The sequence below is a fragment of the Falco rusticolus genome, chromosome Z, assembly GCF_015220075.1.
Source record: "Falco rusticolus isolate bFalRus1 chromosome Z, bFalRus1.pri, whole genome shotgun sequence".
In the NCBI taxonomy this organism is placed as follows: domain Eukaryota; kingdom Metazoa; phylum Chordata; class Aves; order Falconiformes; family Falconidae; genus Falco; species Falco rusticolus.
The window spans coordinates 48393046-48418908 of NC_051210.1; the positions used below are offsets into that span (position 1 = coordinate 48393046).

General features: G+C 40.5%; 1 protein-coding gene and 3 non-coding genes across 4 annotated transcripts in view; all 4 read left to right on the forward strand.

Moving 5' to 3' along the window:
* The window catches only part of HAUS6 (HAUS augmin like complex subunit 6), a 40060-nt gene extending 15250 nt beyond the window's left edge, over positions 1–24810 (forward strand). Inside the window, 24 exon segments of the mRNA XM_037374534.1 lie at positions 1122–1187; positions 1266–1362; positions 1565–1744; positions 2370–2554; positions 3151–3280; positions 6385–6481; positions 8947–9037; positions 10424–10496; positions 11157–11342; positions 12191–12353; positions 12737–13717; positions 14846–14936; positions 16319–16391; positions 17052–17237; positions 18113–18248; positions 18633–18727; positions 18769–18861; positions 18863–19052; positions 19055–19371; positions 19373–19430; positions 19433–19552; positions 19555–19611; positions 20744–20836; positions 24191–24810. Of these exon segments, the coding sequence (XP_037230431.1) occupies positions 1122–1187; positions 1266–1362; positions 1565–1744; positions 2370–2554; positions 3151–3280; positions 6385–6481; positions 8947–9037; positions 10424–10496; positions 11157–11342; positions 12191–12353; positions 12737–13717; positions 14846–14936; positions 16319–16391; positions 17052–17237; positions 18113–18248; positions 18633–18727; positions 18769–18861; positions 18863–19052; positions 19055–19371; positions 19373–19430; positions 19433–19552; positions 19555–19611; positions 20744–20811 (3733 nt within the window). The 3' untranslated portion in view covers positions 20812–20836; positions 24191–24810.
* Positions 10221–10350, forward strand: LOC119141941. Its single transcript, XR_005102096.1, has one exon.
* LOC119141942 lies at positions 16116–16245 on the forward strand. The gene has a single exon (XR_005102097.1).
* LOC119141943 lies at positions 22019–22148 on the forward strand. Its single transcript, XR_005102098.1, has one exon.
* Positions 24811–25863: the final 1053 nt, after the last annotated feature.

Consider the following 25863-nt stretch of genomic DNA (forward strand, 5'->3'; position numbering starts at 1 on the left):
GACAGAGCTCAGGGGATTTAATCACAATGTTCTAAAAAGTGGTTGTAGAGAAGATGGAGGTACTGTCTTCATAAAGATGTATGGGGACAGGACAAGAGGCAACAGGCCCAAGGTGCTTAAGGGAAAACTCCATCTGGATTAAAAACAAAAAATCTCTTGTGAGAACAATTGAACACTGGAATAGGTTGCCCAGAAAAGTGGTGGAATCTGCTTTGCTGCAGACATTCAAGACTTGGCTTGAGAGGACCACGAGTAACTTAATTGAAGGCTTTGCTTTCAGTGGAAGGCTCAACAATATAATTTCCAGAGGTTGAAGTATCCTAAGCATCTGTGATTTCTAATTCTGAATCTCCTCTCACCCTGCTTCAGAACTGTTACTGCTCTTGCTTACCTCGTGAGTGGTTCCCTTTAAAAAACATAGTTCTGTGTATTTTTTTCATTCTCAACAAGGCATCAGAACTCTGCAGGTCCTTTAGAATTCAGCATGATTCAGGCACCCAGTGTTTCTGAAAATCAGCCCACTGTGGTTTTACATGCTTAAAAATTTAACAAGAGCACTGTGGCTTTGGCAGAAGACCTTTGGTGGTCCAGCTGCTTGTACCCCAGTATTCTGTTCTCTGATTTTTTGAAACTGAGGGATTTGGGTACTGTACAATTGCTGAATATATTTGGAGGTTTGTATTGTTAATGTACGTTTCTAGTACACTGTTGTTCTTGGGTCTAATAAAAGCTCTTCCTATGCAATAGAGTAAGTGACAGCTTGATTGCTTAATTTGCAAGTATCTTCGCGGCTTTCCTGTCTGTCTTTCTGCACAAAGTCATGGTGAATGAAATCAAGGATAATAAGTTTTAGGTTGGTTTTGAGTTTTTCCCGGTTTGTTTTTTTTTTTCCCCATTTTTTTTCTTTTTTTTCTCTGTGTGTTCTGTGTGTGTGTGTGTTTTTTGTTTGCTTTGGTTTGTTTGTTTTGTTTTTTTCCCCCCATTGTTCCAAACCTACCTCAGTACACAGATTTTGAAAGAATGAGCGTGATTGTTTAGTGATTTTAAGGAATTCAGAGAATAGCAGAGTAGAAACTTGGGATTTTGTAAAAATCTATGGTATCTGTTAACATTTTTCCTAGAATTTTAATTAAAGAAAGAAAGCGGATAGAGTCTGAATATGCAGTCCTGAAGATGCAGTTTTGCAAGTAAGTGTTTTTCCGTGTAACTAAGTTAGCATATATAAGATTGATTTCTTATTCAATTTTATGAAATATGAACTATAGTTTTGTTGTAGACCACTTGAACTTCTGTTTTACGTGTGCTTGTAGGACAGAACAACATGACCAAAACAAAACTGATAGAACTGAGAAAATAAAGAAGGTGAGCATTTTTCTTGTCCTATGGCAACATACTGTATTTCTTCTTACATTTCTGCAACATTTATTCTTAGATATTGTTATTTCCACTTGTCTATGTCTGATTACGCTAGACCCTTCTTCTGCTTTCGTGCAGTTTTGATACTAATGATAAGTATTATGGTAAACATTTTAATGTAACGTTTTTGTCCTTCTTGCCTATTAAGGTCCGCAGTATGTGGACACTTGTAATAGAAATGCTTGCATCTCTGAAAAAAGAAAAGGAAGAAGTGGATTCTGTACTTGATGTGCTTGAAGATTGTGCTGGTCAGTGCGTTTTAGATGGAGCTAATGTTTTCAGTGTTCCCAGGCTGCTGTGTGACAGAGTCAAGAGTGATGGATGCCAAGTAAGTAATTTTTGTCCTTCTTTTTAAACTGTTTGTTTTTTTTTTTTTAGTCCCCAGGGGTGTAATTAGATACCTTTAAGAAAAGAAAACTTCACAGATGATAAGAGATGATTTAAGGATGGATAAAATATGTGATGTGTATGTAAAAGTTTGTTATGATTATGGTGCTGTTTGGCATTGGTTATGTTTCAGCCATTAATCTCTTAAGTTCAGTAACTGCATCATTAGGTTTGTCTCAGTATTTGATTTTTTGTTGTTTAGATGTTAAAGCTAGGTTGATCAGTTTAACTATTGCTTTAACTAATGAGCTTTTATTTCCATTGTGTAGTATATGGTGCTGTTTAGGCTGGCCACATCTTTTGGAACACTAGTTAAACAGAATACCTCATTGATTGAAGTTTTCTTAGTTCATATTTCTTTACAGGCTCCTTTCAAACAGCTGATTCTAGAAAACAAACCGGAGGCTTAAATGTACAGTGCATTTTTTGAAAAATTAAGCAATCAGGGACCGAATCAAAATTGCAAAGTGGAACTTGGTATCCCTGCTCTGACTACAGAAGACTTAACTTTCTGATGTTGATGCTGTTCACTCATTCTTTTTTTTTCTTGCTTGCTGTACTTCAAGCATTGCACAGGAAATATATATGAAGCTGAAAACCTGAATTTCTTAACAGTCATTAAGTTATTAAATGAAGCCCAGAGGGCACTGAGAGATGAACATTGTCAGTGTGATTTAAGTCATCTGCTTCAGTTCACTGAGAACAGTATTATGCTCTGCAATGAACTACTACAGAATTTGGAAGCGAACAGGTAATTGTCTGGAAATTTTCGGTGGTTCCCTGTTCTTTAGTCTAATGATCATGTCTTTCTACCTTTGAGTCTTTTCTTAAATAATATAATTTATACTGAGAACATATTGGTTCAATATTTTTCCTTTCACTCGGGGAAATACAGTTGTCTTGATTGTCTGTGTAATGTTTAACTGAGATTTTTCTCTATGTAACTTCAGCTTTTTGTCCTTGCTTCATTAATATTTTTGGCTTTGTTCCTGGGGACTTTGTTTGCTAGGTGGTCTGACTTTGTTTTTTTTTTTCTTGTTATGTTAGTCAGTTCTGGGATTTTGAAACTTTTATCTGAAACTGGCTTAGGGGAACTTTAAGTGTGTATCTGATTGTGTATATGTATTTTAGTATAGTTCTTCCAGTTCCACTGTAAGAAACATGAAGACTACCTAGCAGCTGCTTTTTAGGTTGTGAATTTCAGTTAGTTCTTAGTGCAGGCACAAACTGATACATAGCAAAGATTTTGCAGGGTAAGTGGAACATGTAATACTTTCCATCTTCATGCAGCATTGTTTTCTCCACTAACAGATGTGTTATTTCATTTTCCGTGCTTATATGTTATAGGGTGAAAATAGAGCAACAGGATCTTTTGTCAACAAGAGGATCTATTTCTAGAAAACAGGAGGACTGGAAAGTGATGTGGGAAAACTTTCTTGGCCAGTGTCCTTTTAATTTAATCTTAGATCAGAGTCCTGTAAGTAGCATTCAATTTATCTGATTTCAGGGAAGAGAAAGGATGAAAGTGAGAGAGGATGTACATCTAAGCTGGTGTGTTCCGTTGCAACACTTAAGCTTTATATGTAAGGTTAGGGAATTAGAAAGCACAATATACCAGAAATCGCTTTATGAAGTAGTCTTTCTTAAAAATGCGTTTGTCTTAATGACAGCTGGTTCTTCATTTGAGATGGAGGATGGAACCATCTTGTCAAGACAGTAGATCAGCATAAGAGCAAGCTGATTAGTTTTGGTTTTGTCCATGTCCATTCCCCATGGAAACTGAGTTTTTGTATAGCATCAGTCTGAACTGTGTGAGAAGCAAGCGGAATGTAGTGAGCTTTTCCTAGGGGGATGGATGCAAAATGAGTTGAGGGCTTATGGGTAAAGATTGAGGGGCGGGTCAACATGTGGGACACTGTTGTGGCTGTTTGCTACAGGCCACCTGATCGGGAAAAAGAAGTTGATGAGGTCTACAGATGATTGGAGGTAGCCTTACTATCACAGGCCCTGGTTCTCGTGGGGGACTTCAACCTCCCTGGTATCTGCTGAAAAGACAACACAGCTAGTCTCATGCAGTCCAGGAGGTTCCTGCAGAGCGTTGATGATAATTTTCTGGCTCAGTTGGTGGAGGAGCCAACACGATGAGGTGTGCACTTAGACCATGTCTTCACAAAGAAAGAAGGACTATTTGGGGATATGAAGATTGTGGCAGCCTTGGTTGCAGTGACTTGGTTGAGGTGGAGTTCAAGGATCCTGCATGGAGGAAGAAGGGCAGTAAAGCAGCATTACAACCCTGAACTTCAGGAGAGCTAACTTTGGCCTTTTCAAGGACCTGCTTGGAGAGATCCCATGGGTTAGGGCTCTGAAAGTCAGGTGAGGTCCAAGAGAGCTGGCTAATATTCAAGCATCTCTTCCTCCAAGCTGAAGACTGGTGCATCCCCATGAGCCGGAAATCGAGCAAAGGGGGCAGGAGACCTGCATGGATAAGTAAGGAGCTTCTGGCAAACCTCAGACAGAAGAAGGAACTTTTCAGAATGTGGAAGAAGGGATAGACCACTTGGGAGGAATATAGGGATGTAGTACAACATGGAGGAAGGTGATGAGGAAGGCTAAGGTACATTTGGAATTAAATCTGGTGGGGACAGTCAAGGACAACAAGAAGAGCTTCAGATGACTAGGGAAAATGTGGGTCCACTGCTGAATGAGGTGAGTGCCCTGGTGACGGACACAGAGAAGGCAGAGTTACTGAATGCCTTGCTTCAGTCTTTACTGCCAAGGCCGGTCCTCTGGTTTCCCAGACCCCAGAGGGAAGAGAAGTCTGGAGAAAGGAAGACTTTCCCTTGGTTGAGGAAGATTATGTTAGAGATTATGCAAATCCATGGGCCCCAATGGGATGCATCTCTGAGTACTGAGGGAGCTGGCAGATGCTATTGTCAAGCCACTCCATCATCTTTGAAAGGTCATAGAGAACAGGAGGGGTGCCTGACGACTGGAGGAAAGCCAGTGGCACTCCAGTCTTCAAAAAGGGCAGAAAGGAGGACCCAGTAAACTACAAGCTGGTCAGCCTCACCTCCATCCCTGGAAAGGTAATGGAACAGGTCATCCTGGAGCCTGTGGAGGAAAAGAATGTCATCAGAAACAATCACCTTGGATTCACCAAGTGGAAATCATGCCTGATTAACCTGATAGCCTTCTATGTTGGAAAGATGCCGGGTAGATGAGGGGAGAGCAGTGGATGTTGCCTGCCTTGACTTCAGAAAGGCTTTTGATACTGTCTTCAATAACATCCTCATAGGTAAGATGAGGAAGTGTGGGCTAGATGGGTGGACAGTGAGGTGGATGGAGAACTGGCTGAATGGCAGAGCTCAGACGGCTGTGGCACAGAGTCTAGCTGGAAGCCTGCAGCTAGTGGTGTCCCCCAGCGGTCAGCACTGGGTCCAGTCGTCTTGTTCAATTTATTCATCAGTGCCCTGGATGAAGGGACAGACTGTCCCCTCAGCACATTTGCTGATGATACAGAACTGGGAGGGCGGCTGATACCCCGGGGGCTGCGCTGCCGTTTGGCGGGGCCCGGGCAGGCTGGGCAGTGGGGCAGGGGGGGCGTAATGAAGCTCAGCAAAGGCAGGGGTAGGGTCCTGCGCCGGGGGGGAGCGACCCCACGCACCAGCACAGGCTGGGGCTGACCTGCTGGCAGGCAGCTCTGCGGGGAAGGGCCTGGGAGGCCTGGAGGACACCGAGTGGCCCGTGGGCCAGCAGTGTGCCCTGGTGGGCAAGAAGGCCGCTGCCAGCGCGGGCTGCATCAGGAGGAGCGTGGCCAGCGGGTGCGGGGGGTGTCCTGCCCCTCTGCTCTGCCCTGCTGAGGCCGCACCTGGAGTGCTGTGCCCAGCGCTGGGCTCCCCAGTTCAGGAGAGACAGGGAGCGACTGGAGAGGGGCCAGCGGAGGGCTGCAAAGATCATTAAGGGACTGGAGCATCTCCCTTATGACCAGCTGAGAGAACTGTGCCTGTTTGGCCTGGAGAAGAGAAGTCTACAAATACCTTCAAGGCAAGTGTCAGGATGATGGGGCCAGGCTCTTTTCATGGGGCAGCAGGCACAAACTGCAACACAGGAATTTTCATGTGAATGTGGGGAAAACCTTGTTTGCTTTAAGTGTGACAGAGCAGTAGAACAAGCTGCCCAGAGAGGTTGTGAAATCTTCTCCGGAGATGTTCAAAACCCTCCTGGATGTGATTCTGTGCAGCCTGCTGTAGGTAAACCTGCTTTAGCAGTGGGTTGGACTAGGTGATCTCCATAGGTCCCTGCCAACCCTGACCATTCTGTGATTCAGTGAACATCTGCTAAGTTTTGTTTTTACTTTTTAAAGTGATCTGTTTGATGAATGAACAGTAATTTCCATTCTGACACTCACGATGATAGAGGGATCTGAGATAATACCTAACCTAGCTACTCAGTAGAGAGAGAGAGAAATTTCATGTTGAATCTGGTTTGCAGAAAAGCTTTTGTAAATAGTTGTCTGTTAATTGATGTCGATATGTGGATTTTTTTCAGCCGCTTTGTGTTAATTTTTTTTTCTTTTGAAAGGTACTTGGTTTATTAAGAGCTTTGCCACCCTGTTCTGATGTTGCAGAAGAAGAAGATGAGGATATCGACTTTAGTCCACATCTGTTTTCAGTTTCAGGTGGGTGAGCAGGGGAAGCTTCTTTTTGTTCATCCTGTCTCGCATCACAGTTGTTAAAAATTACTTGGAGTTGAAAAGACTGCTTGCTTTTGCAAGTATCTTTGATAGTCTCTGATAATTTGGTTCTGAATGACTTCTTGCCACAATTGCCTTGCATTTTTCAACCTTGTCTTATCTCAGAGATTCTCTGAGGTTTTTGATACGGCAAAAGAACAATGCTGGAGTTGTTTGGTGTTTTGTTTTCTTGCATGAGAGATGTTGACAGAGATTTCCATGTACAAAGGTTCATTCATGGGTTCTAGGGAGTACCTTAACAGTAACAGTTGCTTCAGATTGGAGGGGTAGCAAGAAAGAGACAAAGATAAAACGTTTCTCATTGTCCAGCTGGGAAAAGAAATTTAAGGTGTCCTCCCAGGTAAGCATCTTTCCTTGGTGCATTCTGAAATACTTGTTCCACAGTTATTGTGCCGTTTGATCTGTGTTGATTGCTTTCAGTCTTTAGGTTAACAGTGCTGATCAGAGCTCACTTTGATGAGAAGAAATTATTACTGTTATAACAATGCATGGCATTGATTAAAATATTTTAACGGTGAAAATTTTTAAGTAGCTGTAATTCCAAGTTTTTATTTTTGTATAGGGAAGTTATCTGTTCTGTGCTTTTATTTACTTATTTCTATTATGAAAATTACTTGAATTGTCTTTAGTGAAGACTCTTCAGTATTTTTGTTGCAAGGTTAAGATTTTATAAGCAATGTGATTTATTTTAATTGATTTGCCAGTATAAAGAGGAGCATAACTAATAGGGGCTGGTGACTATGCCTGAGGGTACAGAAACTAAGAGAATGTTATGTGAAACGCTTTAATCTGAGACATCATTCACCTGTTCTTTCTTGAAAACAATCCCAGGAGGGGGTACATAAGACTAATTATAAAGGATACGTGTTAATTAGAAATGAGACATCTGCTTGAGTCTATGTCATTAATGAATGGCACTCTATATTCTGCTGCTAAAATATTTTGTGGCTAAGAAAGCATGTAGCTTATGTGTTGGTGGGGCTGTTACAAGGCCACTAAGGGAAGGTGAGGGCCAGCAACAGAGCAGCTTTCGGTTTTGGCACCTACTGTGTCAGAGCGGTAGCTGGACATTTTCAGTTTTGGGGCTGGGCTCTGCGAGACATGGATATTGCACATTCTAATCAGCTGATGAGCTGATTGTATTTTACTGGGTAGTGCTTATTGACCAAGTGCTGACTGTCCCTAGTGTAGAGTTACAAATTACAAGCTGCAAAGCAACGGTGGAAAAAGGAGGGGGAGGCGACTTGAATCATGTCTCATTTGCAATCCCTTTTAGGAAAAATGGCATAGTAGACAAATGTGTTGGAATTTCAAGGTGCAGAGCAAGATGGAGAAGATCCTTTTGGTTAAAAAGCTGAAAGCACTGCTCCAGCAGTCTGAGAGTATATAAGTATAGGGCTAGAAGCTGCAAAGGAAAGGCTACAGAATTACAAATGGAAGGTCATTTGCCTTAAAAATGTCAAAGATAAAAGCACTGTGAGTAATGCTGTGAGCTTCTGGTAATATCAGAAAGCTTGAGACAAATTGGTGTCTGTGGCATTCTCTACGTTATTGTTAAGATGCTTGATCTGAGAACTGAGCCACTAAGAAAACTAACGTTCTGCCTGTTAACGTGGTGAGCTTTAAAAAAAAAGAGCTTTAACCTCACCTAACTTCTTGAAGTGAGTTTGGAATTTAGAGGTGGTGTTGAGGTAAATACAAAAGGAAATGCCTTTTATTTTTGCAGAAGCTGAAACTTAGGGTTAGTATGGAACTGCTGAGGTTAAACTTTGGCTCTTTATCCCAGTGATGTGCCAAAATTGGTATTGATTGTTCTAGAGCCCTGAGCCGAGCTATGTATACCTGTGATAATGCGAAAAGCATTTCCTTACAGTGTGCTTTGCCTTGCCTGTACTGAGGCAGCGCTGGTCAGAGAGATGAGTATATCTGCAGAGGTATTTATTGATAAATGCAGATGAAGATGGTGGGATAATGTAGGTAGAATTTTCCATTGTGGAATTGATGCACCACACAAGTGATGTGTATGTGAAGAGGAGGGGATGATGATGACACGTGGCTGGGATTGTAGTTGCGAGGAGAGGGGAACACATTTTTGTTTCATGATTGATTGATAGATGCAGAGCAGCAGATAGGATCATGCCTTTCAAACATGCGTTTAGGAGCAACAGAAATAGGTGCTGGCTGCTGGTAGCCTCTGTGGCTGCAGGTGGTACCTGCGCAAAAGGATTGATTACACTGTCCTGCTAGGTATTAATTTCTTTTTCTTGAAGTTATTTGTAAAGTCCATCCTGTGAATAGTCTACAAAAGTGGTCTGAGTCGCTTGTGTCACCTGGTAAGCCGCAGCAAAAAAAGTGGAAGCAGTAGTAACACTCTTGACTTGCTTTTCTAGATGTTTGTGACTCTGTTGCTGAAAGACGTTCTGAGAAGGATGACGGGGCATTGGGAACTACGATAGATGAGTCAGCAGCACCAGCAACATGGTATGACGTTAATGAGAAATTGATGAAAAAGCAGTGGGAAAAATTAGAAATATACTTGGTGGAGTTGAATATATTGCACCTCTTGATCCTTAGTGGAATATTTCAGTAGCCCACTCCTTACATGTCACATCCACCTGATTTAGCAAGATGGTTCTAAAGTAACCGTCGCTTTCTGCAGCTGTTGACTGATTGATCAGCTGGTGCTGAACAGGATGTGCAGCAGCCACATTGCAAGGTTTTTGTCTCACTTTTAACTACATTCTTTCTAGCTTTAAGAGGTGGGTGGAGAAAACAGAATTCTGTTTCTCAGATTGGATCGAGGTAGGCATATATGTTCAGGATAACCTGAGAATAAAAGGACAGACGTTGACAAGAGCCCTTCTTTTGTGTTTAAAAAACCCCAAAGAACTAAATCCAAACTGAGACGAATAAATGTGACTTGCAAGCAGAACTACGGTGCTAAACCTTTGCAACAATGCTTTTTGCATGAATCTTCTAAAATAACTTTGTTCTGTAATTTCTTTTACTGCAGTTCCAGCAAAGAACAGAATGCAACCCAATGGTATTTTAAAACCTTTTGGCTTGTTTGTCATTTACTTAGGCCAGGAAGGTTTCATGACTTCTCGAATAACATTGCATACCATAATAAGACTCCTACAGATACTTGAAAGTTGCCTACTAGGAGAGAAAAGGAGTTAGCAAAGGAAAGCTGTCCTGTAATAGAACATCAGTAGGTGTAGTTGCATGTGAGTCTCAACAGTTGTCGAAGGGGTTAACAATGAAAGCCTGGATTTCTCCAGTGACTTAATACAGCATGGATTTTTGTGTGCTTTTGATTCTAAAGACGGGTAGCAGCAAATATTAACGTTCTATCCTACAGGTGCGGGCTGCATCTTACATTTTGGAGAGCTATACAATTATCACTATGCTCCTCAGAAGTGGTAAGGCTGAGGTTTTTGGTAGCCAGGTTAAATATCAGTGAGTTCATGTAGGAACAGATCTGTGGATGCCAGAGGCCATTCAATGGAAGGGTATCTAGGGAAAAGAACATTATCAAATCTGCAGAAGACTTTTCACTTACCTTTGATTGCAGAATACAGAAGAGGTGTTTAAAAAATGTGTCACAAAATCCCATCTTTTTCTGTTGGATAATCAAGGAAAAAGTTTCAGAATTCATTCATTTTGGGAGGCTGATACACAGCTAGGGCTAAATCTGCTCTAATTGTCACATGTTCTCCCTATAGTAAAATTGCCTTCTGATGACCGGGATGAATTGAGACAAATCGTAACGGACAGATACGGGGCGCACAATATGTAATGGCCTTCTACTAAGACTTGCATGCTACTTGTTTACTTTGTCTCTAAATTTTTTTTCCACTCCCCCAGCCGCCCAGGGATCTCTTCAGTGCCTTTGGAGTTGTCAGAAGCATCTGAAAACAGAGACCTGTTAATTGGAAAGGTTACTCTTCAGTAATTTCCTACCTGTCAAGGAAGTTAAACTTAGATTTGCATTTTACACTGATTGAAGCCTAGACTTAGTATTTGGAGGGGGAGGCGTGTGGTTGGTTTGTTTGTTTGTTTTATAAAGTACTATTTGTATGCATCTGGGTCAGTCCTGGAAAACTGCAAAAGCTAACTGTCAGGGACTTTATTAAGCTTTAGGAAAGGACAGTAGGAAGTAGGTGCACTTGCACCTGATTTCCAGTACAGCATACAGTGTCTCGCTGATTCCCTGCTTGCTGAAACAGTCTTTTTGTTGAGCAGTGATCAGAATTTGATGTTTCTTTAAGTTGTATGTGAACTTAAGGGCTATAGCATGGCCTAATAGCAGCTTGGAGATACAGTTGTCCATTGCACAGTTGTTCACTGTAGCGTAGCGTGTGCAAGGTAGTTGCAGATGAGTCACCTGTTTTCTGTGCAACACACTGTTGCAGCCACTACTTATGTGCTACTTAAAATAGGATTGTAAAAATATTTTGTGTTTAGTTAGAGTTCAAGACTGAAATATTTTTATTAACTAGTCAGGCCATTGCTGTTCAGAATTTGTACAGCGGTGTATTCATGCCGCTATTCTGACACTTGAGTTTGAAATTTCTAAGAATTCCTGTGATTCCTCCAGAACTTGCATACTGAAACTCTGAAGGGGAAGGAAGAGCCTGTGCCTCCAGAGATCTTAAAAGATGAAAGGGATGAATCTGCCATTTCAGAAACATGGCAGAATGCAGATGATCATGTTATCCAGAGAGAATCTCCTGTCAAAAAAGAAGACCCTCTTAAGAAATTCACAGAAGAACTGGCAGAAGAGGTTAGGGAAAACTATTTTAAAGTTTTTTGTGTATTTTTAAATAAATGGTCATTAAGTTCAGAGAACAGTTTACCAATTATATCATAAAATTCTCCTTGTAATCTACGTATGTCAAAAGCTATTTTTTTCTGCTAGATAGTAATCAGTGGCACTAAGTTTTAGCAGTGACTGCCCAATGAGGTACACCCTGAAAGCATGGAACTTGCGCAGTTATTATACTTAGAAATCATGGTGAAGTGAGTAATACTTTCAGCAGAATCGTGGTGTGATTTTATCACCTCTCATACTTTAATCCATGAACTGCTGCATATATGAAGAATTCAGCAGTCCTTTTAGTTTCTGAAGTTACGCAGGTTAAATATTTAACAGGGGCTGGGAAATTTTAAACAGGAATCTAAGTATTTTGTCATTTAGGTATTTTATTTAAGATATAACTGAAGAATTTCTTGGCAAGGGTTACTGTAAAATGTGCCACAGCTTGATTTGGAAGGTAAATTGCCTTTTTCGCTGAAATGGTGGAGTTATTTTTCATATCCTAATACGTGTTACTTACGTAAATACAGCTCTAGTCTTCGTGCTTATTCAGTTCTTGACTAGTGTCTTAGAATATATTCTATATGAGGACGTTTTCTCATTTTAAAGATGATAAGAGAACTTGGAATTGAAGTCTTGTTTCAGTCCCCAGTCATCATTTTGTGTTTGTAGGACACTGTGGTCATTGTGAGCCTAGGTAGTAAATGATAGAAGAAGAGTCAGGAAATTCCAGACTCTTCAGATCATTTGGAGAATGGGATTTATTTCAAGCCATAACTGTCAGAAATAAAGAGGTTATAATTTTGCTTTCTCAGGAGTTGCCCTTCTCTAACATCCTGCAGGTTGCAAAAGCAGTGGTATCTGAGTCGCCTCAGAGTGGTGAAGAAAAAGGAATGACAATGGAAGATCTCATTAGCCTACTGGCACGGAACCCATTTTTAACAAGGAAAGAAATTCCCCGAACTCCAGAAAATCTATGTAAGTCTACAACTTTGTTTTTGCAATACTCATTAATTAGAAGTGTGATTAGTTCATTGACATTGTACACACCACACAAGACAAGGTCGTCATTTCAGTGAAGCTGGAGGTTATCCTAATGGCTCTCTCTGTAACACAGCATAGAAGGCCTAATAAGATGTAGGCCTAATAAGATGTGAATACTGTGAATTTGATTTAACGTTGATGTTATTTCCTGTGTAGTAGTATCCCCTTTGTGTTGAGGAAGAAAATAAAGCGTAAACCATATAAAGCAGCTCTACATTTTTCTTCTTGGATTACTTACGTTACTGAAGGGACAGAAGAACAACAGATTGATTTGAGAGTATGAAAGTACTAAAATTTTACCTTGGTTTTCCGTTTAGTTAATGAAATTAGAAGCTCATGGAGAAAAGCTACTGAGACTGAGGGCTCATCAGACGTAGAGCTGGCCGAAACTGAAGTAATGATAGAAGTGCCAGTGGATGCTAGACTTACAATGCAGAAGGCAACAGACTCTAGATTTGTGTGCTCTGTCCCTGCATCTCCTGTACCTGACTTCGATCCTCCCTTGTCAGAAAGCAAGTCCCCATTAAGTTCTATGGAATGCAGACCTTACAAGCAGGTGAGCGGAGATCACGTTGAATCTCCAGTTTCAGAAACATCGGGAATGCAAGAGAGTGGTGAGAGAACTGAAGCACAAGAATTAAAATGTACTGTTTTGAACAAAAGTTCTGTAGAAGATCCAAAGGAACATACTTCTCAATATATAAAGAGGAGCATGAATACTGAAGATACTGGTTCAGAACACAACAGCAGAACAAATGTTCTACTTTCAGACCACTGCCAGAGTTCCTCAGTGCGTGTGATGCACACTAAACCCTTTTTAGTTTCTATGAGTTGTGAATCTGCCCACATGGGAATACTTGAGGAGACGCTTCCAGAACTTTATAGTGCAGGTCTCAACCTAAGTGCAAGCTCACAGTCTGATTTTGGTATAACAGACAGCACATACATAACAGGTGGTTCAGAAAATCATGGAAATGCTGAAACACCGAAGCTAGATCTACAGTCCGTGTCCAGCATCTATGAAGTGCTGGAAGAGACTCCATCTGGAAGTGAAGAGAAGCTGCACCAAACACATAATGGAGGTGAAACTGTAATTCTTGCAACAGAAAACAGATATGAATCGTGCGGCTCTCCAAAACACTTTTGTTTGGATGAAGAATTTACCAAGACTCCATCACCAGAATCTCTTAATGAAAAAAAAAATTCTCTGTCATCTTTACTGGTATCCTGTCAACGTCTGGAGGAAATGGCATCAATGGTACACAAAATCCCATCAGACGTAGTACGTAGATGGAAGGGTAAGTGTCCCCGTACTTGAGCAACAAGATTTTGTCTATTCTGCCACTGGGTATACATATATAAATATATAAATATAAATATATATATAAAAATAAAAATAAATAACCTGCTCTGCATAGCTGAAGCCTGCTGTGGAAGTGTAGGGAGACAGATTATTTGTATGCTTATTCCTTATGCAAGATGAGACGATGAGACATAAAACCAACAGAAACATGTGAGTAATGCTGTGAGCTTCTGGTAATATCAGAAAGCTTGAGACAAATTGGTGTCTGTGGCATTCTCTACGTTATTGTTAAGATGCTTGATCTGAGAATTGAGCCACTAAGAAAACTAACGTTCTGCCTGTTAACGTGGTGAGCTTTAAAAAAAATGAGCTTTAACCTCACCTAACTTCTTGAAGTGAGTTTGGAATTTAGAGGTGGTGTTGAGGTAAATACAAAAGGAAATGCCTTTTATTTTTGCAGAAGCTGAAACTTAGGGTTAGTATGGAACTGCTGAGGTTAAACTTTGGCTCTTTATCCCAGTGATGTGCCAAAATTGGTATTGATTGTTCTAGAGCCCTGAGCCAAGCTATGTATACCTGTGATAATGCGAAAAGCATTTCCTTACAGTGTGCTTTGCCTTGCCTGTACTGAGGCAGCGCTGGTCAGAGAGATGAGTATATCTGCAGAGGTATTTATTGATAAATGGAGATGAAGATGGTGGGATAATGTAGGTAGAATTTTCCATTGTGGAATTGATGCACCACACAAGTGATGTGTATGTGAAGAGGAGGGGATGATGATGACACGTGGCTGGGATTGTAGTTGCGAGGAGAGGGGAACACATTTTTGTTTCATGATTGATTGATAGATGCAGAGCAGCAGATAGGATCATGCCTTTCAAACATGCGTTTAGGAGCAACAGAAATAGGTGCTGGCTGCTGGTAGCCTCTGTGGCTGCAGGTGGTACCTGCGCAAAAGGATTGATTACACTGTCCTGCTAGGTATTAATTTCTTTTTCTTGAAGTTATTTGTAAAGTCCATCCTGTGAATAGTCTACAAAGTGGTCTGAGTCGCTTGTGTCACCTGGTAAGCCGCAGCAAAAAAAGTGGAAGCAGTAGTAACACTCTTGACTTGCTTTTCTAGATGTTTGTGACTCTGTTGCTGAAAGACGTTCTGAGAAGGATGACGGGGCATTGGGAACTACGATAGATGAGTCAGCAGCACCAGCAACATGGTATGACGTTAATGAGAAATTGATGAAAAAGCAGTGGGAAAAATTAGAAATATACTTGGTGGAGTTGAATATATTGCACCTCTTGATCCTTAGTGGAATATTTCAGTAGCCCACTCCTTACATGTCACATCCACCTGATTTAGCAAGATGGTTCTAAAGTAACCGTCGCTTTCTGCAGCTGTTGACTGATTGATCAGCTGGTGCTGAACAGGATGTGCAGCAGCCACATTGCAAGGTTTTTGTCTCACTTTTAACTACATTCTTTCTAGCTTTAAGAGGTGGGTGGAGAAAACAGAATTCTGTTTCTCAGATTGGATCGAGGTAGGCATATATGTTCAGGATAACCTGAGAATAAAAGGACAGACGTTGACAAGAGCCCTTCTTTTGTGTTAAAAAACCCAAAGAACTAAACCCAAACTGAGACGAATAAATGTGACTTGCAAGCAGAACTACGGTGCTAAACCTTTGCAACAATGCTTTCGCATGAATCTTCTAAAATAACTTTGTTCTGTAATTTCTTTTACTGCAGTTCCAGCAAAGAACAGAATGCAACCCAATGGTATTTTAAAACCTTTTGGCTTGTTTGTCATTTACTTAGGCCAGGAAGGTTTCATGACTTCTCGAATAACATTGCATACCATAATAAGACTCCTACAGATACTTGAAAGTTGCCTACTAGGAGAGAAAAGGAGTTAGCAAAGGAAAGCTGTCCTGTAATAGAACATCAGTAGGTGTAGTTGCATGTGAGTCTCAACAGTTGTCGAAGGGGTTAACAATGAAAGCCTGGATTTCTCCAGTGACTTAATACAGCATGGATTTTTGTGTGCTTTTGATTCTAAAGACGGGTAGCAGCAAATATTAACGTTCTATCCTACAGGTGCGGGCTGCATCTTACATTTTGGAGAGCTATACAATTATCACTATGCTCCTCAGAAGTGGTAAGGCTGAGGTTTTTGGTAGCCAGGTTAAATATCAGTGAGTTCATGTAGGAACAGATCTGTGGATGCCAGAGGCCATTCAATGGAAGGGTATCTAGGGAAAAGAACATTATCAAATCTGCAGAAGACTTTTCACTTACCTTTGATTGCAGAATACAGAAGAGGTGTTTAAAAAATGTGTCACAAAATCCCATCTTTTTCTGTTGGATAATCAAGGAAAAAGTTTCAGAATTCATTCATTTGGGAGGCTGATACACAGCTAGGGCTAAATCTGCTCTAATTGTCACATGTTCTCCCTATAGTAAAATTGCCTTCTGATGACCGGGATGAATTGAGACAAATCGTAACGGACAGATACGGGGCGCACAATATGTAATGGCCTTCTACTAAGACTTGCATGCTACTTGTTTACTTTGTGTCTAAATTTTTTTTCCACTCCCCCAGCCGCCCAGGGATCTCTTCAGTGCCTTTGGAGTTGTCAGAAGCATCTGAAAACAGAGACCTGTTAATTGGAAAGGTTACTCTTCAGTAATTTCCTACCTGTCAAGGAAGTTAAACTTAGATTTGCATTTTACACTGATTGAAGCCTAGACTTAGTATTTGGAGGGGGAGGCGTGTGGTTGGTTTGTTTGTTTGTTTTATAAAGTACTATTTGTATGCATCTGGGTCAGTCCTGTAAAACTGCAAAAGCTAACTGTCAGGGACTTTATTAAGCTTTAGGAAAGGACAGTAGGAAGTAGGTGCACTTGCACCTGATTTCCAGTACAGCATACAGTGTCTCGCTGATTCCCTGCTTGCTGAAACAGTCTTTTTGTTGAGCAGTGATCAGAATTTGATGTTTCTTTAAGTTGTATGTGAACTTAAGGGCTATAGCATGGCCTAATAGCAGCTTGGAGATACAGTTGTCCATTGCACAGTTGTTCACTGTAGCGTAGCGTGTGCAAGGTAGTTGCAGATGAGTCACCTGTTTTCTGTGCAACACACTGTTGTAGCCACTACTTATGTGCTACTTAAAATAGGATTGTAAAAATATTTTGTGTTTAGTTAGAGTTCAAGACTGAAATATTTTTATTAACTAGTCAGGCCATTGCTGTTCAGAATTTGTACAGCGGTGTATTCATGCCGCTATTCTGACACTTGAGTTTGAAATTTCTAAGAATTCCTGTGATTCCTCCAGAACTTGCATACTGAAACTCTGAAGGGGAAGGAAGAGCCTGTGCCTCCAGAGATCTTAAAAGATGAAAGGGATGAATCTGCCATTTCAGAAACATGGCAGAATGCAGATGATCGTGTTACCCAGAGAGAATCTCCTGTCAAAAAAGAAGACCCTCTTAAGAAATTCACAGAAGAACTGGCAGAAGAGGTTAGGGAAAACTATTTTAAAGTTTTTTGTGTATTTTTAAATAAATGGTCATTAAGTTCAGAGAACAGTTTACCAATTATATCATAAAATTCTCCTTGTAATCTACGTATGTCAAAAGCTATTTTTTTCTGCTAGATAGTAATCAGTGGCACTAAGTTTTAGCAGTGACTGCCCAATGAGGTACACCCTGAAAGCATGGAACTTGTGCAGTTATTATACTTAGAAATCATGGTGAAGTGAGTAATACTTTCAGTAGAATCGTGGTGTGATTTTATCACCTCTCATACTTTAATCCATGAACTGCTGCATATATGAAGAATTCAGCAGTCCTTTTAGTTTCTGAAGTTACGCAGGTTAAATATTTAACAGGGGCTGGGAAATTTTAAACAGGAATCTAAGTATTTTGTCATTTAGGTATTTTATTTAAGATATAACTGAAGAATTTCTTGGCAAGGGTTACTGTAAAATGTGCCACAGCTTGATTTGGAAGGTAAATTGCCTTTTTCGCTGAAATGGTGGAGTTATTTTTCATATCCTAATACGTGTTACTTACGTAAATACAGCTCTAGTCTTCGTGCTTATTCAGTTCTTGACTAGTGTCTTAGAATATATTCTATATGAGGACGTTTTCTCATTTTAAAGATGATAAGAGAACTTGGAATTGAAGTCTTGTTTCAGTCCCCAGTCATCATTTTGTGTTTGTAGGACACTGTGGTCATTGTGAGCCTAGGTAGTAAATGATAGAAGAAGAGTCAGGAAATTCCAGACTCTTCAGATCATTTGGAGAATGGGATTTATTTCAAGCCATAACTGTCAGAAATAAAGAGGTTATAATTTTGCTTTCTCAGGAGTTGCCCTTCTCTAACATCCTGCAGGTTGCAAAAGCAGTGGTATCTGAGTCGCCTCAGAGTGGTGAAGAAAAAGGAATGACAATGGAAGATCTCATTAGCCTACTGGCACGGAACCCATTTTTAACAAGGAAAGAAATTCCCCGAACTCCAGAAAATCTATGTAAGTCTACAACTTTGTTTTTGCAATACTCATTAATTAGAAGTGTGATTAGTTCATTGACATTGTACACACCACACAAGACAAGGTCGTCATTTCAGTGAAGCTGGAGGTTATCCTAATGGCTCTCTCTGTAACACAGCATAGAAGGCCTAATAAGATGTAGGCCTAATAAGATGTGAATACTGTGAATTTGATATTAACGTTGATGTTATTTCCTGTGTAGTAGTATCCCCGTTGTGTTGAGGAAGAAAATAAAGCGTAAACCATATAAAGCAGCTCTACATTTTTCTTCTTGGATTACTTACGTTACTGAAGGGACAGAAGAACAACAGATTGATTTGAGAGTATGAAAGTACTAAAATTTTACCTTGGTTTTCCGTTTAGTTAATGAAATTAGAAGCTCATGGAGAAAAGCTACTGAGACTGAGGGCTCATCAGACGTAGAGCTGGCCGAAACTGAAGTAATGATAGAAGTGCCAGTGGATGCTAGACTTACAATGCAGAAGGCAACAGACTCTAGATTGTGTGCTCTGTCCCTGCATCTCCTGTACCTGACTTCGATCCTCCCTTGTCAGAAAGCAAGTCCCCATTAAGTTCTATGGAATGCAGACCTTACAAAGCAGGTGAGCGGAGATCACGTTGAATCTCCAGTTTCAGAAACATCGGGAATGCAAGAGAGTGGTGAGAGAACTGAAGCACAAGAATTAAAATGTACTGTTTTGAACAAAAGTTCTGTAGAAGATCCAAAGGAACATACTTCTCAATATATAAAGAGGAGCATGAATACTGAAGATACTGGTTCAGAACACACAGCAGAACAAATGTTCTACTTTCAGACCACTGCCAGAGTTCCTCAGTGCGTGTGATGCACACTAAACCCTTTTTAGTTTCTATGAGTTGTGAATCTGCCCACATGGGAATACTTGAGGAGACGCTTCCAGAACTTTATAGTGCAGGTCTCAACCTAAGTGCAAGCTCACAGTCTGATTTTGGTATAACAGACAGCACATACATAACAGGTGGTTCAGAAAATCATGGAAATGCTGAAACACCGAAGCTAGATCTACAGTCCGTGTCCAGCATCTATGAAGTGCTGGAAGAGACTCCATCTGGAAGTGAAGAGAAAGCTGCACCAAACACATAATGGAGGTGAAACTGTAATTCTTGCAACAGAAAACAGATATGATCGTGCGGCTCTCCAAAACACTTTTGTTTGGATGAAGAATTTACCAAGACTCCATCACCAGAATCTCTTAATGAAAAAAAAAATTCTCTGTCATCTTTACTGGTATCCTGTCAACGTCTGGAGAAATGGCATCAATGGTACACAAAATCCCATCAGACGTAGTACGTAGATGGAAGGGTAAGTGTCCCCGTACTTGAGCAACAAGATTTTGTCTATTCTGCCACTGGGTATACATATAATAAATATATAAATATAAATAGATATATAAAAATAAAAATAAATAACCTGCTCTGCATAGCTGAAGCCTGCTGTGGAAGTGTAGGGAGACAGATTATTTGTATGCTTATTCCTTATGCAAGATGAGACGATGAGACATAAAACCAACAGAAACATGTGAGTAATGCTGTGAGCTTCTGGTAATATCAGAAAGCTTGAGACAAATTGGTGTCTGTGGGCATTCTCTACGTTATTGTAAGATGCTTGATCTGAGAATTGAGCCACTAAGAAAACTAACGTTCTGCCTGTTAACGTGGTGAGCTTTAAAAAAAAATGAGCTTTAACCTCACCTAAACTTCTTGAAGTGAGTTTGGAATTTAGAGGTGGTGTTGAGGTAAATACAAAAGGAAATGCCTTTTATTTTTGCAGAAGCTGAAACTTAGGGTTAGTATGGAACTGCTGAGGTTAAACTTTGGCTCTTTATCCCAGTGATGTGCCAAAATTGGTATTGATTGTTCTAGAGCCCTGAGCCAAGCTATGTATACCTGTGATAATGCGAAAAGCATTTCCTTACAGTGTGCTTTGCCTTGCCTGTACTGAGGCAGCGCTGGTCAGAGAGATGAGTATATCTGCAGAGGTATTTATTGATAAATGGAGATGAAGATGGTGGGATAATGTAGGTAGAATTTTCCATTGTGGAATTGATGCACCACACAAGTGATGTGTATGTGAAGAGGAGGGGATGATGATGACACGTGGCTGGGGATTGTAGTTGCGAGGAGAGGGGAACACATTTTTGTTTCATGATTGATTGATAGATGCAGAGCAGCAGATAGGATCATGCCTTTCAAACATGCGTTTAGGAGCAACAGAAATAGGTGCTGGCTGCTGGTAGCCTCTGTGGCTGCAGGTGGTACCTGCGCAAAAGGATTGATTACACTGTCCTGCTAGGTATTAATTTCTTTTTCTTGAAGTTATTTGTAAAGTCCATCCTGTGAATAGTCTACAAAAGTGGTCTGAGTCGCTTGTGTCACCTGGTAAGCGCAGCAAAAAAAGTGGAAGCAGTAGTAACACTCTTGACTTGCTTTTCTAGATGTTTGTGACTCTGTTGCTGAAAGACGTTCTGAGAAGGATGACGGGGGGCATTGGGAACTACGATAGATGAGTCAGCAGCACCAGCAACATGGTATGACGTTAATGAGAAATTGATGAAAAAGCAGTGGGAAAAATTAGAAATATACTTGGTGGAGTTGAATATATTGCACCTCTTGATCCTTAGTGGAATATTTCAGTAGCCCACTCCTTACATGTCACATCCACCTGATTTAGCAAGATGGTTCTAAAGTAACCGTCGCTTTCTGCAGCTGTTGACTGATTGATCAGCTGGTGCTGAACAGGATGTGCAGCAGCCACATTGCAAGGTTTTTGTCTCACTTTTAACTACATTCTTTCTAGCTTAAGAGGTGGGTGGAGAAAACAGGAATTCTGTTTCTCAGATTGGATCGAGGTAGGCATATATGTTCAGGATAACCTGAGAATAAAAGGACAGACGTTGACAAGAGCCCTTCTTTTGTGTTAAAAAACCCCAAAGAACTAAACCCAAACTGAGACGAATAAATGTGACTTGCAAGCAGAACTACGGTGCTAAAACCTTTGCAACAATGCTTTTCGCTATGAATCTTCTAAAATAACTTGTTCTGTAATTTCTTTTTACTGCAGTTCCAGCAAAGAACAGAATGCAACCCAATGGTATTTTAAAACCTTTTGGCTTGTTTGTCATTTACTTAGGCAGGAAGGTTTCATGACTTCTCGAATAACATTGCATACCATAATAAGACTCCTACAGATACTTGAAAGTTGCCTACTAGGAAGAAAAGGAGTTAGCAAAGGAAAGCTGTCCTGTAATAGAACATCAGTAGGTGTAGTTGCATGTGAGTCTCAACAGTGTCGAAGGGGTTAACAATGAAAGCCTGGATTTCTCCAGTGACTTAATACAGCATGGATTTTTGTGTGCTTTTGATTCTAAAGACGGGTAGCAGCAAATATTAACGTTCTATCCTACAGGTGCGGGCTGCATCTTACATTTTGGAGAGCTATACAATTATCACTATGCTCCTCAGAAGTGTAAGGCTGAGGGTTTTTGGTAGCCAGGTTAAATATCAGTGAGTTCATGTAGGAACAGATCTGTGGATGCCAGAGGCCATTCAATGGAAGGGTATCTAGGGAAAAGAAACATTATCAAATCTGCAGAAGACTTTTCACTTACCTTTGATTGCAGAATACAGAAGAGGTGTTTTAAAAAATGTGTCACAAAATCCCATCTTTTTCTGTTGGATAATCAAGGAAAAGTTTCAGAATTCATTCATTTTGGGAGGCTGATACACAGCTAGGGCTAAATCTGCTCTAATTGTCACATGTTCTCCCTATAGTAAAATTGCCTTCTGATGACCGGGATGAATTGAGACAAATCGTAACGGACAGATACGGGGCGCACAATATGTAATGGCCTTCTACTAAGACTTGCATGCTACTTGTTTACTTTGTGTCTAATTTTTTTCCACTCCCCCAGCCGCCCAGGGATCTCTTCAGTGCCTTTGGAGTTGTCAGAAGCATCTGAAAACAGAGACCTGTTAATTGGAAAGGTTACTCTTCAGTAATTTCCTACCTGTCAAGGAAGTTAAACTTAGATTTGCATTTTTACACTGATTGAAGCCTAGACTTAGTATTTGGAGGGGGAGGCGTGTGGTTGGTTTGTTTGTTTGTTTTATAAAGTACTATTTGTATGCATCTGGGTCAGTCCTGTAAACTGCAAAAGCTAACTGTCAGGGACTTTATTAAGCTTTAGGAAAGGACAGTAGGAAGTAGGTGCACTTGCACCTGATTTCCAGTACAGCATACAGTGTCTCGCTGATTCCCTGCTTGCTGAAACAGTCTTTTTGTTGAGCAGTGATCAGAATTGATGTTTCTTTAAGTTGTATGTGAACTTAAGGGCTATAGCATGGCCTAATAGCAGCTTGGAGATACAGTTGTCCATTGCACAGTTGTTCACTGTAGCGTAGCGTGTGCAAGGTAGTTGCAGATGAGTCACCTGTTTTCTGTGCAACACACTGTTGTAGCCACTACTTATGTGCTACTTAAAATAGGATTGTAAAAATATTTTGTGTTTAGTTAGAGTTCAAGACTGAAATATTTTTATTAACTAGTCAGGCCATTGCTGTTCAGAATTTGTACAGCGGTGTATTCATGCCGCTATTCTGACACTTGAGTTTGAAATTTCTAAGAATTCCTGTGATTCCTCCAGAACTTGCATACTGAAACTCTGAAGGGGAAGGAAGAGCCTGTGCCTCCAGAGATCTTAAAAGATGAAAGGGATGAATCTGCCATTTCAGAAACATGGCAGAATGCAGATGATCGTGTTACCCAGAGAGAATCTCCTGTCAAAAAAGAAGACCCTCTTAAGAAATTCACAGAAGAACTGGCAGAAGAGGTTAGGGAAAACTATTTTAAAGTTTTTTGTGTATTTTTAAATAAATGGTCATTAAGTTCAGAGAACAGTTTACCAATTATATCATAAAATTCTCCTTGTAATCTACGTATGTCAAAAGCTATTTTTTTCTGCTAGATAGTAATCAGTGGCACTAAGTTTTAGCAGTGACTGCCCAATGAGGTACACCCTGAAAGCATGGAACTTGTGCAGTTATTATACTTAGAAATCATGGTGAAGTGAGTAATACTTTCAGTAGAATCGTGGTGTGATTTTATCACCTCTCATAACTTTAATCCTCATACTCATTTAAAGATGAGAGGATGAGACATAAAAAGAACAGAAACATGCTTCCTTTAGTTGTGTCCGCATTTTGAAAGCAGGAAGATGCTTATCTGACTTTTTGCAGATAATCTGCAGCTATGTAAAAAAAAAAGCCTTAAGGTGGTTAGTAATGGAGTAATCTGAATTTAAGTTTTGAGATTTCAGAAAGTTAGTTTGAAGTAATGTGTTTACTCTGAACAATGTTGGGTATTTAGAAATGTGTTGTTGGTAGTTGGCGTTCTATCAGGTGTTAATAGTCTGTAATATTTTATTAATAAGCCTTTTAGTATGAAGTACCCTGCAGTCTGGCCTGCCTGCCCCCTCACCCCATCTCCACAGAAGTGTCAACTTGAAGCTGTAGTGAGTGAAGTGTTTAGTTACATGTGAAGGTCAGTTTTTGAAATGTATTAATAAAAATTAGCCAGTGATGGTTATATGGAAGACTTCACCAAAACAGATGGTATTTAGTTAGCACAACAAGCTAGTCTGAAGGACTAGTGAGATTTTTGCATTGTGACAAGGCTTGCCACAGTTTAGCTTTTTCTGAATTTGAAATTTGAAACGGTACTGATAGCGGATGATTTTACCTTACTTGAAATAGTTAGGAAGATTGGAAGTACTGTTTCTTACATGCTTTTCTTAACATACATCAGACACTTTTGAAGCAGTATTTCAGTCAATTAATTGAGTATTACTCAGTGCTAACTAACATACTTTTTTTTTTTTTTTCAGATAAAGAGCAGTTGAATGGGAAGCTGAGCATGGAGGAACCATCATCAGAATAGAATTTGTGTGGCAGAGGCTTAACTGTAATAGCACAATTACGGTTCACTTGAGTGTGTAGCATATTCACCAAGGACTGCCTAGATGGAGAGGCTGCACTTCTTTTTATTTTTTGCGGAGACTGTATTCCAGTTTCTTTAACAGTGTCAGTTGGTTACTCTGTTTCTTCCAATTTCATGTCATCCATAGTAACATTTTATGCACAGTCCATCATTTATGTACAGAACTATACTTGATAAGTATATTTTCTAAAATAGCAGATGTTGAGTAGGTGACATATTCCTAGAAACTGGGAAAAAGTGGCTCAAATGAGAAATAGTGAAGTCTTCAGTGTCTATCTTGCCCCTAATTCCCTCTCCTGTGAAAAAGAAAAACAACCAAAACCCAAAAAAAACACAAAAACCCCAAAAGACAAAACGTGAATAAATCAAATTTTACTTGGTGCTCTACATTCATTAGCTTCTTCTCTTATTGAGACTTCTGATGAATATTGACATAATTTCTACTTGTTGATAGAGGCTGCTTTCTTTCTGAAGTGCTGTGTAAGGACAGAAAATAAAATTGTCTCAACATCACTGTTTCACGTCCGTTATTTTCCTGTTGCCGAGCAGAAGGGACTTTGTTTACCTACTTTGTGACCACAGCATCCTGTTGTTGGCGAGAAAGAGCCTCAGATGGGATGGCTGCCACCGGAGACACGCAGCCGGCAGAACCGGCGCTGGGGAGCCAGCACAGTAACACCTGGGTGTGTGGGCGAAAATGGTGCGAGCTAAACTATTTCAGAGAACTGGGCGGTGTTTCGGGGAAATGGTGTGGACTGAAACCTATAACTGCTGGGGCTCCGCTCGCTCCTGTGCTCGGCTGTGGATAACTGGCTAGCTGAAAAGGGTCACATAGACATAGTCCAGCTGGCTGGACAAAAATGCACATCGCTCTCAGCTTACCTGAAGTAAAGCAAAAATACACTATCCTTGGCTGTTCTTGTTACACAGTAACAGGAAGGTTGCGGTGGGAAAAGAATGTTGCAGGTGGGAACAGATAACTACAGAAGAGATACTAGGGGCGGGCTTGGTATTTAGGCAACTAACCAATAATGAGCTTAACTTTTGTAAAATGTATGAGCTAATTATAACAAGGCATAAAAGGTGACTGTAAGGCACAATAAACGAAGTCTGCTGATCACTCGTATTGAGTGACTGTGTCCCCTCCGTCGTGACACTCAGCGACTTGGAGGACTCCACGGGCTTCGCTGACTCCACCTGCTCCACCCGCTCGCTCACTCACCTCCACGGAGTCTGGGACTTGGACAATCGCGCCGAGACAAAACATCGCTGGAGTCCTGTGGTGACGCAAGTCAAGGTGGACTTAAACACTATGTCTGCGTGGCTGGGTTCGGACAAAAAATGGCCTTTATTGTTTATACAAACTATTTATATGTCTTAGACGGTGCAGGTGTTAGACCCTGATAAGTTTTTGTGTCCTTCTTGCTTGTTATTTGCTGTTGCTGTAGGTGCCTGTATGCTGCGGTTCTAAGTTCTGATTCTTCACATTCTGTTTACATACCTGACAATCTGTGGCTGTCTTAAAGGCACATGGCTAAGTCTTTGAGGTCAACTAACTTA